The sequence below is a fragment of the Caloenas nicobarica genome, chromosome 5, assembly GCF_036013445.1.
Source record: "Caloenas nicobarica isolate bCalNic1 chromosome 5, bCalNic1.hap1, whole genome shotgun sequence".
In the NCBI taxonomy this organism is placed as follows: domain Eukaryota; kingdom Metazoa; phylum Chordata; class Aves; order Columbiformes; family Columbidae; genus Caloenas; species Caloenas nicobarica.
The window spans coordinates 58345758-58362623 of record NC_088249.1 but is presented as its reverse complement, the minus strand read 5'-3'; the positions used below and the strand labels follow the sequence as shown (position 1 = coordinate 58362623).

Below are 16866 nucleotides of genomic sequence, written 5' to 3'. Positions count from 1 at the left end.
CAAAAATTAGACAACAAATTTTTACTGAAGCACCTACAAATTTTACTTCTTTCCCTCATGGCAAACAAATCAGTTTTGCCAAGTGCATCACACAAATTTTACTGAATTGAAGATATACGGTTTGTGTAACATTAATTCTGCCCTCCAAATTCTCAATCTTCTGAGAAACCATTCTTCACATGAATGGAAGGAAATGCCCCGTAGAATACTGTACAATCAAATACAGTACTATAATGCATACAACAAGCAATTTTGCAATTAGCATCTCCTATGTCTCAAGTTTTCTGCACTGAAATACAGAATAAGATTTTTTTCATATACAAAAATTACAATTTAATATTCTTTCAGAATCACCCTCAAATTTTGATCTCATGCACAGTTATTTAGACAAGGAGTTTTTTTCCCTTTTTCAGATAATTCAGTCCACAACAAAGCCTAAGTAGGCCAGCATTATGCTGACACGAGAGATGAGTAATAAATCTTTATATATCACCAGTCTATCCAAACCCTGATTTAAATAAATTGCAGCTGTGTTCATCTTTCACTGAATCACATACTTGAGAAATAGGAAATTTTAAGTATTTTGTTATTGCAGACAGTTGCTTCTAGCAACACTGACAACTCTTTTATAATATTTTTTTCCTTAAAGGTACATTTGGAAGCAGGTGACTGCTGTTGATACAGGACTGCTGTTTCTGAGAATTCTGTTGGAGTGGCCTAATACTGCTTTCAAACACCCAGAGGAAAAGGATTAGGTATATGATTAAACCTGTAATGTTAAGACTTATCTCTAAACATGTGAAAGATTAATTAATTATATAATCTTAGAAAATTACAGCAAAGCATTACATAAGTATTTGACAAGCATGAATAAAAAGTGACAGCAAATCATTACTAATGGAATCAGTCCTACTCAGGAGAAACCTAAGTGTAAAACAGTAGTCTGTTGAGATGGTTCCTGAAGCTTATGGTATGAAATATACAGTCCAATTTTATTTCACTTTCTTATTTTTTTTTCTTATTTTCACTCATAAGAGCAATACACAGAACATATGTGTCTCCCCCCTAACACTATTGCTCATGTAGCTGAGTATTTTACTTACTGGCATTATATGAGGCTGCTCACCATCTCTCTCTGTCAAATGCAGAAAGTTCTTCTTCCCTGGCTCAAAACCAGCATCAAGAATAGTTTTGTCACTGTTCTGGTCTATTGGAGTCTGCTAAAAATAAACCACAACACTTTAAAAAAAAACCCACCCACAAACATACCTATACACAATTAACAGATTCCATCCAAGTATAATACACTGCTTTAAGTAGCTTCTGACACACAAAGACGAAATGAAAATAACTAACAATCCAATATAAACAAAACATACTCATCATTAATACTGAAAGAACTTTGGAACAGTTTAAGAAACAGTGTAAATTAAGTATTACAGTGCAGTTTAAACCTTAGAAGTTGGTTAATCTATTCAGGAATCAAGACATTGGTCTATAACCTTCTTGCAGAACATCAAACCATCTAATGTCCTATATAGCTTGCATACACTTTTTAAAAGAAAAAAATAAAATTAAAATCGTCAAGCATAAACAAGACCTGAAATAAAATAATGTCTGTTTCTTAAGGAATCTTACAAAGTTTTCTAGGTGCATCTATAGAAAGCATATTAACTAAAACCAATGTTGATTTACAATAAAGCTCTTAAGTTATATTAATCATAATTTTGGGGTGTATAATAAATTAAAAAAGGTATAATAAACATGGAAAGTCACTACACGACAGGCTTCTGTTGAGAATAAAATATTTCTCAAAGACCGCCACAGGAAATAGAGATTAATTATCATGGTTATTATCAATAAAAATACATGTTGATAATGAAAACTAGCATTACATCTGAATGATCATATTCATTTCTTTTGTTTAATGAATAAATATGTGTATCAATTAAGAGCACATCTTGAGATTAAAATGTAGATATAATACAAAATAAAATTCTGCCAAATCAAAATGGTGGCATCAGTCTGCTCTGGTGCACCTACTACAAATTTTTAAAGGAATTAAATGAGCACTACACAATATAGACAGCACTTTTCTACAATGTAAATGTTTAAATATTTGCTATCAAGAGGAAATAAAAAGCACTTTTGCCATACCGTATCGGTTACATTATCTCCATTTCCCCAAACCAAATCAAAAGTTCCATTCGCGTAGCCCACTTTTGAAGCCACATCTTCAAACAGCCTTTTAAGTGGTGTGGAAGCTGGCAGGTTCAAGGTAACACGCTCATTCGCTGCCTTGGAATTTGTGGTATCTTGTATTATACACAGCACCCTGGGTTCCTCAGCAGCACTTTCCACCTGGAATGACAGTAGGCAACAATTCATGAGTAAAGTTAAGAACATTTTGGAGTTTAATTGAAAAAAATCAAACCAAGCCTTCCCCAATAAAATGTAGTATACTTTTACAACCTAAGGATCCTAAAAACAGCTGTTATTTTTGAAAGCAGGCATAAGAAAGTTAAGAACCTTCCAGTTTTGGAAAACATATGTAAAAACAAGCTCAATTTTTAGAGAACAAGAAGGAATTTGTGTGGGTGGATCACTATATAGAGATACACTGGCTCAAGTTCTGTCTGCTTACTGGCTGGAATTCTATGCAGAAGTCAACTTCAAATCAGAAATGGACTTTAAAATCATCACTTCAAGCTCATTTTTTGCTTTGACATGATCATAAGTGATAGGACAAGAGGAAATGGCCTCAAGTTGTGCCAGGGAGGTTTAGATTGGATATTAGGAAAAAATTCTTCATGGAAAGGGTTGTCAGGCATTGGAACAGGCTGCCCAGGGAAGTGGTGGAGTCACCATCCCTGGAGGTGTTTAAAAGGTGTTTAGATGAGGTTCTTAGGGACATGGTTTAGTGCTAGAGTTAGGTTAGGTTACGGTTGGACTTGATGATCCTGAGGCTCTCTTCCAACTGAAATGATTCTATGATTCTGCTGAGGCAGAAGTATAACTTTTGTGACTTTTAGAAACGCCACCCAGAAGATCTGCAAGCTTCCAAATAATCTTGGAAGCTGACCAGTAGACAAAAAGTTTCATAATCAAGCCACCAACTTTCTTCTACTAAATCCACTGCTGCAAGAGTCACAGGAGAAATTCTTCTGCCGGAACAGAGTTAAGAAAATGAACATTACCAAATGGCTACTAGACAAAGTGAAGACTTTAAGCAGCAACTTCAATATATCCAAAATGTAACTATCTTGAATGAAGGTGGCAACGGAATAGTGATAAAATTTTATGGACCCAGGAAAGCCAAGAAAATGGTGTTTTCCCAACACTGAAAACCCAGGAAGTCAAAGATCTAAGCACTATCAATAAATTCTCCCAATTAGCCAAAGCTGTAGAATAATAAGGAATAACTAATATTTAAATACAGGTTACACAAGAAAGCATCGGGTCAGTAAAAGGAATAATTAGCACCCAAGGACTCAGCCTTTTCAACACACAGAAAAAAGCATTAGCAATGCATGTCAGAGCACCCAAATCTCAGTCCATGGCTAAAGGGCACATCACCTAAAAAGGCAAAAAGATACACGCAGTGCTACCACAATTTTCAGTGGATAAAAACACTAATAGCAAGAACAATGTTCACACTAAAACTGTCAGTCATGTCATGACCATCTTTTAGAGAATAAAGAACTACAAAGAACTAAACAACTTCAGCATCTCTGGCATTTCTACACAACCAGCCTCTACACAACACAGACGACCAAAGTGAAATAGTCCCTTATGAGAGCTCTTCTATCAGTAAACCTTTTAAAAGGGAACAGAAACATTCTAGTTGATGCTGTGTCCCTTCATTTTACAAAATTTCAAGATCAGCTGAATCTTACATGTAACTATAAAATGAAATGTTACCTGACTGCAGTGTCTATTCCTATCATAAACAGAAAAAAGTTAGCAGAGAAAGGCAAATAAAACTACACATCCCTCAATCTGTATTACCTTACTTTGCTTTAGACTCTGATTTTTCTTAAGGCTTTAAAGGTCAATTTCTGTAAGTTTTTCAAATCTACTATCCTTTGTGGAAATCTTCATTAACTGCATGCTCAAAAACATGCAAGGCACCATTTCCAGCAAATCTGCAACACTTCATCTCCATACATTTAAACTTTACTGAAGAATTTTAGGTTTATGAACTACTCCCCAAGAAGACAGACAAACTATTCCTGAAACATTAACCAGACATTATAAAGAAAACACAATTTAGAAGTCAAAGTCATTTGACATATTATGTCCTCACTTTCATGCACAGCCCCCACAGAGACACACAGGGCTGTACTTGAGTAGACTAAAATTAAATTTCACCAATGATTACTTCTCCTGGGTTCTTGCCTTTAAATTTCCCAGCAGAGCTTCATTTTTCCTTTTTTTTTTTCCTCTTCTAAACAACAAGCACACAATTTGTCTCTTTCATCATGTGGTTACAAAAGAGAAGATGAAGCTTGTTCAGTGGTCTGCTTTCTTGATTTTTCTGGAGAAGACAAGCAGCAGCTAAACCCCAACAAACTCATAAGCTCAACCTACATTTCTGACCCAGATTCCCCCACAAGCCCACACTCCTCTACAGAACAGTGCAGAGAGGTGAAGAGCCATTTGCTACTATTTATACAGCTTCATCTAGAAAAATATAAGTTAACTCAGACTTAATGATTCCCACAGTAATTTTGTACTGATCATACAACTTGACCTGACACTGTATATGAGCATGTCAGGAACAGAAGTTTTCTGTTGGAGGCTCGATTCCTCGCTGTTCTACTGCCTGCACATAACCAACACCTTCGCTCCCCTCCTCTCTGCAGGAGACACCTATAAATTCAACTCCTCCTCACACTTTCTCCACTGCCCTTGATAGCAAATCAGTTGTGACTTACATGGGAGTTGCTACCGAAAATAATTAGACACGCAGTATCTGACGTATGGAAATAACATTAAGCAAACAAATTATAGAAGATTACAGAAGATTTGCTGGTTGGGTTGCTGGGATGTTTTGTGTCAGATAAATCCTCTCTTCCTTATTCACAGATGTAATTCGGACAGACTGAACTGGTTTAACTCAGGGTTAGTATAGCAAAGGGTATTAAGCCATCATTCGTGCTGCCACTGCTTCATGTTGTTCATAGTAAATAGATAAAGCAAAAATAACCTCAGTCCTATTCTATTCATGGCAAGCATTCCCTATATCATCTGAACTATCAGGCAACAATGTAAACATCTTTTTTGTGGCAAGGTTACTATAAAAATAGCATAAAAGGCAATACTGGCCTCTAAAACCTATTTTGACAAGCTGTTATCAAACTGAGTCCACAAAGTAAACACAAAACTTAATTTTAATCATTACATAATCTGATATATTCTGACAACTACACAATTCTATGTTTTTAACGAAAGGCTACAGAGGCTCAAACGCACACACACCAGTGTAAAAGCATCTAAACACATACTAAATTCAAAGCTTCTACTGTTAAGACTGCATTTAATATGTACATAAACTTTGTATTCAAGAACATGCACAAAAAAATTCAATAGCTCATGCTCATGTTAAGAAATAAACCAAAGCTACAGTATCATGCTGTTACTATGTATCTTGGTTATCATTTTATAAAGTTGATTTCATCTGTCTACCTGTGAAAATTTCTTCTTCATTTCAGCAAAGATACTTTGTCTGCAACTCCAAAACATATCCTATAGTATATAAAAACAAAATTATCAAGTCATAATCTTTTAAAATAGCAAATTGACTTTTTTGCATAAAGTCAGTTTTATAGTGTAAGTAAAATATGATTACTGAGGCCCAAGCCACCATTCACAGAATAACTTTAAAAGGAATAGCCTCCAGATATTGTTAAAAAGTTCTCTATTAACATGAACTTCAATGGACGCTATTTTAACATTTACATGATCATAGGAGCAGTGTTACATAAAATATTAGTTAATTTGTAATACATAACAGACTACATTTCATGAAGTAAAAAAAGAAGCGAATGGATAAGAAAAGAAACAACAATTCAAGATATAAATTCACACTAACGAATTCCTTCATTAAAAAAGGCCTCCAGATATAGGTAAACATTTTACCTCAGATGGCTCAAGCACAAGATTAGCATATAACCCTGTAATTCAGTTTATTATTGCCTTTATAACTTATGAAGCTATCCAGTTTCATGTGAAATTGTCCCTTCATGCCTGAATTATTTCCTGTAGGAAAGTTTTTATTAACATGAACCCATTTTGAAGTATGCCGCCGAAGGTAGCAAAGTGATGAAGTTCATGACTTTTCTTATTCCTAACGGTCTTCAGAAAACCTGCCTTAGTATCTCTGTTGTACCATCAAAACCACAACAATAAAATTACCTGTACAAAAATGTTTTCTGACTATGGACAAACATTAAATTAACTTGTTTGTGAATCTGAAGCACTGCACTTTGTATTTTTCCAGAAAGGAAAAACAGGAAGTGAGAATGAAGATACTATTAACATCCAAATTTCTTCAACTGCACCTTCAGTCAAGATTATCGAAACAAAATTCTGACATAACCTTTACTGACATGCCCTATCTGCCCCACAATAGCCCAAATTAGACCACTGTATTTCTCAACAGGATGATACATAAGGCAAGACTTCTTCCTTTGCATAGAGAAAACTTAAGTTCCAGTTTTCAAGTTTCCATAATCCAGGATTAGTACTTGTATCTAGCAATTGTTTTCTTTACATACCATTTTGTAATTTCAGATTCAACAGAGGTTTTGGAAATGAAAAAAAAAAAAACCAAAACAAAAAAAACCCCAACCAACAACAACAACAAAACCCCAAAACAAAACAAACACCAAAAAACCCCACACTACCCACACCACAAAACCAAACCCACAAAAAAAATCCCACAAACCAAAACACACACATAAAAAAATACCAAACAAAACAAAGAAAAGAAAGCAAAACACACACACAAACACCACCACAATTTAAATGTTTTGTTGCTTACTAGTTTTACCTGGTCTCAGTTGAAAGTTATATACACTTTGCTAAACTGATGTAAAGGTTAACAGAGTCTTGGAAGCATAATTTTGAAACTGCTGATTTATAATGTTATGATAGCTATCAAGAATACTGCCCTGTGTGGAAGACTTGTCTTCCAATCTTCCTCCCTATTGGTGTTGCCAAAGAGCCCTGACTTTAGCCTGAATCCCTTCTCTCCAGAGACAGGAGAGTCTGTGGCACATGTGATCTTCTAGTGTGCTACTTTCCTTGGTGCATGCAGTGGAGAATGGAAGGGGATGATGGGCTCCAGGTATCACCTGAACTGGACACATATATCCACAGGTTGCTTCTGGTATAAGAATGCTCTTATGCTGGGTTCTCAGCTCTCGATTTCTCAGTGAAGGACTGCTGGAAGTTTTTCAACAGTTATTTTACTCTAAACAAATTCTGAGTGGCAAAAGTTGATTTTCAATATTCCACATGACACAAACAAAGGATTTTTACAAATTATACTGTTTATATGATGTTCAGGAATTTAAGAAGTAACTAAGAGCCTTCAGCTGCTCTGACAAATGACAAAAATCACACAGATGTGTCAGTCTTTCAATTGCAGTGTTCCCTACTTTTCAGTTAAAGCATTCATTCTACCATTTGATGAATATACTGTATAATAACCACTACTTCAATTCTACATTTTGCAGAGAAGCTCCTTTCACCATAGAAATTTATGCTTTAAGGTACAATTAAGAGAACAACGACCATACTATACATAAAGTTGCCTAAATTTTACCCTGACAAAAATGACACTGGAGTTCACCAAACCAATTATTCATTACACCTCACAAAATAGATGAGCATATTAACCACACAGATCAAGGGTTTCAAACTAACATACACATGGTATTCACAGATGCACCCAAAAATATCCTACTGCCTTTTCCTCAGAGAAGAGCAACCACTCAGGTAGTAAGCATGTCTATTCTGTACTCAGGCAGTAAGCACATCTATTCTGTACTCAGGTAGTAAGCACATCTATTCTGTACTTGTGAGAAATCCTCAAAGCTAGATGTTCCTACTTTGCCATCCTGTGACACAGCATGCACACCACCAGCAGCTTAGTAAAATAAGTTGCAGACCCTCAACTGTATAAGCATCTAAAAAGGCAAATGCAGATTGCTACTGAAGGCTACAATTTAGGAAACCATCCTATGATTATTTTACTGTAGTAGACTTCTCAAGCTATTATTTTGGTTAATAAATATTTAAAATTGTAATTTCAAATGTTAAACTTCTAAAAATATGGAAACACCGACCCTTTCATCCCATCACTCCATCTCTTACACTCTTTCTGGAAAGGAGATGACATTCCCAAGCCTGCATGTGGTTTTCTGGCTATGTATTAGACCAGAACTGCAAAAGACTCTTTATAATACAAACATGCAATCAACATGCACGTCTGACAAGGGTAGACATTCTAGAGCAGCATTCTACATAAGCACTTTCCCCATATATCTTTCTAAAATTTTTTTTTCCATGAAATATCTGCATTTCTAAGTTGCAGAGCATAAAGCATATTGTACCACTGAAGTAATTCAAGCTGTAATTCTGTATATACTAACAAAGGAAGCATTGTTATTAGTGCCATCTGCAAGACTGAAACATTAGCTTCGACCATATAGGTTCTGTATTTGTTGAAAATAGAGGAACAAAAAAATTAGTGTTACTACATCTGTCAAAACAATATTCAAATGCAAGACTGTAGTGGTTTTAACACTGCATTTAGATGTGGATTGCTACTTTTCGTCTTCGAATCACTCAGTTCATTAAAATTCTATAGAAGCATTTTAATAACCTTATGAGGGCAAAACAATATGAACATACTTTATTTTTCAAATGGCATAAGATTCTCCCAAGATTTTAACTCCTGGTGCGGTTCTTTTATAAAATTATTTTCAGAGATTGAAAGTGAAACCTAAAGCTAAGCTCAAACTTCACATAGATTCTAACCAACGTTTCCAAATTCCAATATTTCCAACAGACAAAAATATTGACAGCATGAATCAGTAAGTAAAATCACAAGTTTTGGGTCAAGAGTTTAAATAACAGATGTGTGAGGTTTGACTGCCAAGTAAAGTTAATGGCCTACTGAGATCTAAAACGATCACCAGTAGAGAAGTTCCTACATGTCCACACTCTACAAATAATTCTCACAAATCAGTGCAATCCAGAGGAAAGACAGACATCAGTAGCAAGTGGCAATGGCAGACATCATGCTTACATTCACAAAATGACTTGGATGATTAAGCCTAAAACAGTAATTCTCAAATTTCATGTAGCTTCAGCAACTTAAGAATACCATATGAAATGCACACAAGTGACTACTGCCTAGCACATTAATGCTGGTCAAACTTTGGGGCGTATATACCAAGTTTGTGTAACTGATTTGGTGCACATTTCCAGCAATTACAAGCGTGAAGTGAAATTCGGTAGCTTCGGTCACAAAAAAGGAGTCTGCACTTGTACCTTTAACTTCTGAAGTGTCATAGCATAGAAACATTCAGACATTATTTACAGTTCAAAGGAAGTTTGTTTCAACTCTCTTTCTCAGCAATGACAAATTGCTATCAAAGCAGCTCCTTGAGAACCCACAACCATATTCCAGGAATTCCTTCACCTATTCCAAGAGGTCCAACGCATTAAACACCACACTGGATATACACACCGACAGCACTGCATTCCGCACAAAATGCGAAAGCCAAGGACCTTTCAAATACACAGCAAGTAAGGGGAGAATAATCAGAGTGAGCTGGGTTACCATCTCCACTCTGAAAACTCTACTCTGTGCATTTTGAACTATTTGAACATTCAGAGCGCCCTTACAGCCCACAACTCCCTTCTCCCCCTCAGCTGGGCTAGTCCTGCTCCATGTTTTTCCCAGCCCAGCAAAGCTCTTTTTCCAGCGGCCACCTTCCCTGGCACAGCCAGGTGAGCACATCACTGCCCTGGGGAGTAAACAAGGGGTGATGAAGCAAAGCATTGAACAGGTCTCTATGGTTTTGGGCACTGCTGTAGTCAGCTACCGAAGAAAAGAGAAAATGGACTCACGTTAGGCTTTATTTTAGAGGAAAGCAGCAACTTCTTTTTGAAAGACATTTTACTAGACTAATTCTGTCAGGGCATTGTGAGTTGTCACTCAACACCCATGCCCCACTGCAGCCCAGTTGGAGTTCATGAGCAAACAGTGCACTTAGAATTCTGTTACAAATGCCTGAATCAAAGCATACTTTACAAAGGAGTATTTTATAGTACTCTTCTGGCAAACTAAATATCCTTTCTTTAAACACTGATCTCAGGAGGTCTCAATAAACAGAATCATTTTGAGCTGTTAACTTGATATACCTTGTGTTGGAACATTTCCCAAGGCAAAATAATTGTGCACAACCTTTAGATACAATTATTTAATTTTGAATCTGACTGACTGATTTTGTGGTATCGGGTTTATGAGTACCTGAATAACATACTGTTATCCTCAACTTCAAATTCTTCATTCTACCTGGAGAGACTTCAGGCAAAATCCACAAACTGTGCTTTGAAGCCAGTGAAACTAAAGAGAGGTTTTCTGTCCCATTACTAGTGAGGAAAAAGTACTTCATGCAGAGCCTAACATACCATCCACCTTCAAGAATATATATCCTGACCACTTTCCTAGTAATTGAACCTTTGCAAGCTCCCTTTTTTTTTTTTCTGGGATAGGATATGAAGGATTCACAAGACTTAGGGAAGCCTTTTCAGTCTATCCTCTTGACTAGGAACAAGACTGGAAAATAGGAAGGAAAACTACCAGAAGGGTATGTACTAGGCCAGGCTATGGTAATTTTTTTCATAGATTCCTCTAAGGTACTGCGTTTTAGATTTGCGACTGAAAAAATGCTGATAACACAATAATGGTTTAGCTCTTGCTGAACAGTATTTGCACAGTGTCAAGACCTTCTCTGATTCTTACTCTGCCCCTGCAGTGAATAGATTGGGCGCTGCGCAAGAGGCTGGGAGGGGACATGACCAGGCAGGTGACCTGAACTAACCAAAGAGGTATTCCATGCCATATAACACCATGCTCAGCAACAAAAGGGAAAGAGGAGGTTTAGAAAGGTTCCATCGCCTACCCACAGGAAAAGGCAAATGATTGCCTTTGCATCCCTTGTTTAATTTTTTTCCTCTGTTCTTCCACTTTTTCATTTATTAAACAATTTTATCTTGACCCTCAAGTTTTCTTGCTCTTTCTCTTCCTCTGTCCCACTGAGGGTGGGAAGCGAGCAAGCTTAGCTGCCTACCAGGGCTAACACACAACAGGGTGATTTTAAAATATAATCTTGAAAGTGATAGCATTATTGTTTTAATTTGGCACAACTGAAATGTGGCTTTATTCTTAGAGTTTTATTGTCATTGCTTAACTAACTTTAGTACTCATCCACCTCTTCTGGATCACAAAGATTTCAGACAACTTGCCCATCCCCACAATTATAGTTAGACTTTAAAAACAGTGTAAAGAAAGGAGAGTCAATAATAATTGACAAAATATTTTTGAAAATTGCCAATATAGTAAAAATCTGAGAGACTGAAAAACACACATGCAAGTTAGCCCACCTACGTCCCTCAACACAAAGCCTGAACTCTGATGTTAACCTTGTGAACCCTCATCTATTTCAGTGCACGCAAACTGCTTCACTGTTTCAACACATTCACAGCATTACATTCCTGGTTATACTGTTGCCCTCTACTTCTAGCTGTGCTCTCCTCTAATGTGATGTACTTTAAAAGAACAAAATTGATGCCTGGATGAAATACTTCATTGAAAGCCACAGCAATTAAAGAAAAAATTATGATACTCTTATATATTAATATGAACATACCCATCTTTTTTGGATACTCAACAAGAAGAGTTTACAGTGCAGTAATAACATTTCACACATACACAGCAGCTTAAAAACTTAAAACACAGCAATGCTACAGTTATAGAAGCACTTAAAGCTTGAATAACTGCAACTACTGCCAGAAGCAGCAGTCTTGCTCCCACCTGCTTATTTCCACCCCCACACTGTCCCCTTTCTTGTGCTGGTACAAATGGTCATGCAGCTACAAGTTGAGGAGGCTCAGATAGCTAATCCTTCTTAAAATTAATAATTTCTGGTTGATTTTTCAGTGAGTTAGTGTTAACCTGAGTAAGCCCTCTAGCTTCTCAACAGAATCCTGAACTCTCCTGGAAAAGGACTGAGCAATATAACAGTACCAGCAGAGAAGTAGCATTAGTAGTATTTTAAACACATGTATTATATGTAGTAGTACTTAAATTACTAAATACCAACACCACCTGGACATAGTGCCACTTCCTTTGGTATCCTGAAAGACAGAAACTACACCCTCCATCCTTAGGTACAACCCTCTGTAAATGTCAGTGCTGCTCACAGGACAACAGGAATAACTCGCCCTCTTCTATCCTGAATGGCCTAGAAGAGCAAAAAGTGTCACTGCTGCAGCATTCCTATTGCTTTTGCCCTCACGCGATGCTGTTTTCCAGCTTGCTGTAGGTACAGAAAAACTGCTGGACATTACAGAAGAAAGCCAAGGCCATACTAAGACTAACAGCCCTGGCTAAGTGAAGCCTAAGAATGCCTTCCTGTGGTGGATGACCCAATGCAGAAATGAGAATAGGTACAAAATAAAATTCTGTAGTAGGGCCTCGGTCACCTTGTTCCTTTTGGAAAAAGGGGTATGTGTTTTACTCTCTTCTCTGCCTCATGTAGATTATGGACTCATGTTGTTTTCAAAGACCATCTCCTCAGAAATGCTTCTCTAGTTACAAGATTTTAATTTTTAAAAAATTAACAGAAGTGTTTGCCATCTCACTGAAACAGAGTTGCATGACAGCTGTGAACTGTCACTCCTGTAAAACGCATATGGGCAAATTCTTTTTCTAATACATATCACACTTCAAAGTCTAATACTTCCAACTCTAAACATGTCCAAAAATAACACTATGCCTCAGAAATAAAGAGTATGTTATGAGGCCAGCGTTTACCTTTGAGAGTTTGTTCCTACTATCATGGACTACTTGGTCATTTGTAAAAGGCATTTGTAAAAGAATATAAATGACAACCAGAAAAAGTTGGTATGGGGCCAGAGATAAGTACATGTATCCAGGGTATTCAAAAGACTACAGAGAAGCATATGGTGGGGGGGCACATTTCTGGGGACAGCTGAACTGAAGAACAAAACATTTACTTTTCAGTTTTAGGCTATTTTCCATTCAAGTTCTGTATGTTGAAAGGTTTTAAATATGTCTTACTTAAGAATGCCTTGAAGAACCAGTCTTCTTACATTTATCTCCAAACAGTATTTTAAATATGGTAAATTAAGGTAATTCAAGATAAATTACTTCCCTTAAAAATCGAACGTAGCAACTGTCAATAACAAAAGAATAGAAATATTTCCTGGTCATGCCTACAGATCACACAAGAACTCTAATAAAGTTTCCTGTTATGAAATTAAGGGGTAACAAAAAATACATCCACAGTAGTTAACAGATTGAGTTTTGAAATCTAAATAGTTTGCTCTTAACCACTGGACACTGAATATTTCAACCTCTTATTCTTAAAGGTTATAATTTCACCCAATTCACCTTTTTTATCCTATGACCCTGAATTGTTTAATTTCCAGGCATTTTTGTAACCGGACTAAAATTGTGAGAATTAAATGTAAATGTTTGCTCTTTTTGGAAACTATTTGCCAGCCTTTATACATTCATTACAATACAAACTTTATATTCAGATCTGCAACAGCCTCATCTTTATATGGCTTCCTTTTGTTTGTATCTTCTTTCCACCTTCCTAATCAGCACATTCCTTGTTTTTCCTTAAAAAACCAAAAAGCTGGGAAAAAAGGGGATGCAAGAACATCCCAAGATATAATACATATTACACTTTTATATATTAACGTATAATCACATCATTCGTTTCCTATGGAGAGTCACAGAAGCACTGGATGTGCTTTCACACTTGCCCTCCCTTCAAGTATGGAACTACCATGAACTTCATTTAAACATTTGCCTATGCTGCTAATATTCTAAAAGACTTTCTGCTGGATTGAATTACAAGTGCAATGTTGGCATAAAAACAAACTAGAGTTCGAGCAAAAGATAATAACAGAAGAACAGTTTTCTCTTTTTGGACAACTTTGAAATGAAGGTTTACTTCACTACAATATCGCCAGACAGGTATGTTAAAACAATGAAATTCTTGTATAGTTTAGAGATTAAAACTCATTAATACAGGGGTAATTTTAAATTCCAATAACTCTAGTTTTTAACTGTCCATCTCCTGCTGGGGAAGGATAAAGAGAAACTGAATAGTGAGGCGGGTCAGCAGGAATTCTTTGTATAGTTCTCTAGCAATACTGCACAGAATGAAGGATAACAGCTAAGAACACAAGCACCCATGAAGCCTTGGCATAACCTCTGCTGCCACCACAAAGGACTCCAAGGAGAACAGGGAACTCTGAGGCACATCATCTCCATAGAAAGTACAGATAAGAAAATGTATATATGAAAAAGGACATAGATGATTTTTACATATATTAACTGATGAAAATATTTCATTTGCAAAAACCAGGTATTACTTTAAGTTGTTATACCTACTGGTTTTTTTATTTTCCTTCAAACATTGTTACTGATCTCAACACAATACCTGTACGAATCAGTAAACACACCTGCCTTCCATTTCTTTAGCTCCTGCAGTACTCTGCCAGATTTCTCAAAAAATGCTATGTACATCTGTTTTTAGACATTATTTACAGTGAAAACTTTCACAGTATGTCACATATATTTCTCACAGCTTCAAAATCAGAGCATTCACCGATCCAATGGATTCATGCATGCTTCCTCATGCTACTTAAAAGACTTTCATCGCATGTGATTATTGAGAAGATAAACCTGAACTGCAGCATGATAACCAGTTCTAAGCTACTCAAAGAACTACCTATCTAAAAATAATCTGTTGACATTTTTCAGAAGCACCTAAAGTATCTTTGTGGTCACAATCTCAAAGATTAAATGGAACTGAATATTTTTTACCAATTTTACCCCTTAATTTTTTACAACACAGCCAACATGTCCTTTTCAGCTGTTATTTCATCTGCCAATACTGTGCAAGACCAGTTGTTCAGTGCAATCTGATTACATCCCAAACACTGCAAAAAAGAAAATACTACACACTTCAGTGGCTGAAACTGTGATCCAATTGGTTATCATTACATCAGAAGTTTACAAAAATATTACAGACTTATTAGTATTTTCAATCATCAGTTCTTTAGTCACTAGTGGCATTGTTTTGAGAAGATTTTGTTCAAGACAAGAAAAAAACCAAAATGCTAAATAGCTCACCTGAAGGTATACCATACTAATTATCAAAGGAATAAAGTGTAAAATATCAGGTTCAAGTATTCACAAAAGGAATTGTGCTGGATTGACTGAAAACAAGTTAATTTGCTTCAGGCAGTTAGAAACCTTTTTTTTTGTAGCTAGCACGGTCATTGTTTGAATTTAGTTTGAGAACAAGAGATAACAACCCCAGGACAGAGTTAATGTTTTTAACTGTGCTGGTCTGAGAGCCAAGGATGTTCTGAGCTCTCTGCCCACAGGTGTGAGACAGCTGGGAAGGGGGGAATGGATGGGGCAGAGCTTGACTGATATCCAGATGGATCAATAAGAGTATTCCATCCCATTAGCGTCATGCTTCGTATTTAAGCAGAGTCGGGATCTTCCGATTTCTCTCTCTCTCTTTGTCGGAGCCAGGAAAGACACCTGTTTGGGGGAGTCCTGTTCGGGACTTTCCTTAGTTCGGCCTCTTGCCATCCTGTTTTGCAGAGGCCTCTGGGCCTTTCCGCCTTTTTTTTTTTTTCCTCCCTCTCTTCTTTCTCTGGGATCAGCTGCTCGAGATCAGGGAGCTGCTGCCTGGGACTGACTGCCTGATGTGGATGGAGTTTGTGAGGAATTGCATTGAGTATCTGTTATTTAATATTCTATTTCTATTTTATACATATATTTACTACTAGTGTATTAGTATTTTGTTATTTTATTAAACTGTGTTTATCTCAATCCAATTTTCTCCCTACCCTTTCAATTCTCTCCCCTATTTGGGGGGGTGGAGGGAGGGTGAGTGAGCAGCTATCGTGGTTATATTGCTAGCTCGGGTTAAACCACGACAGGAATTAAAAATTTTTTCAAAAGGAATATGTATATGTAACTCACTCAATTTTCTAGAGACATAACTTTCACACTTAGTTTCTTACATAAAATCCAGTATATTTTCAAATACAACAGAAAGAATGGAGCTGTGACTGGATATGTGAACATCTGTACATATTTTAGTGCATTATTGTACCAATTGTAATGTACTGGGAAAAAGATTTGAAATAATAACTCCCCCTCCATTCCAAGTTTAATTCTGACAGGACTAAAACATGCAAGTCAAAGATAATGCAAAGTCAAGGTATTGCTCTATTTCAGTAAGTCTCCACAAGTTTTAACCTTATACTAATATCAATACATTCTATCAGCAAAAGGAAGTTGGATAACAATGATTTTCATCAGTATTTGTGTGGCAGGATGATTCCTGTTAGAACTATGATACAAGGCCACATTGATCTAAATCCACAGGTACTTAGGTTTTAGAAACGAAAAAACAGAATTAGTGGACTTCATTTAAAAATGGCAACAAAGCACTAGAAACTGTTGTCATACACTAAAATTCTGAAAGACAGTGTAGAACACAG

General features: G+C 36.4%; 1 protein-coding gene across 4 annotated transcripts in view; it reads right to left on the bottom strand.

Moving 5' to 3' along the window:
* USP47 (ubiquitin specific peptidase 47) overlaps positions 1–16866 on the bottom strand; it is a 59527-nt gene that overhangs the window by 36784 nt on the left and 5877 nt on the right. For 2 of the 4 annotated variants that reach the window (XM_065637112.1, XM_065637110.1), the window contains exons 2-4: positions 5689–5748; positions 2158–2361; positions 1104–1220 (exon numbers count right to left, since the gene is read on the bottom strand). In XM_065637112.1, the coding sequence (XP_065493184.1) occupies positions 1104–1220; positions 2158–2361; positions 5689–5748 (381 nt within the window). The remainder of the gene's footprint in view (positions 1–1103; positions 1221–2157; positions 2362–5688; positions 5749–16866) is intronic. The other 2 variants (XM_065637109.1, XM_065637111.1) reach the window with 2 other exon arrangements.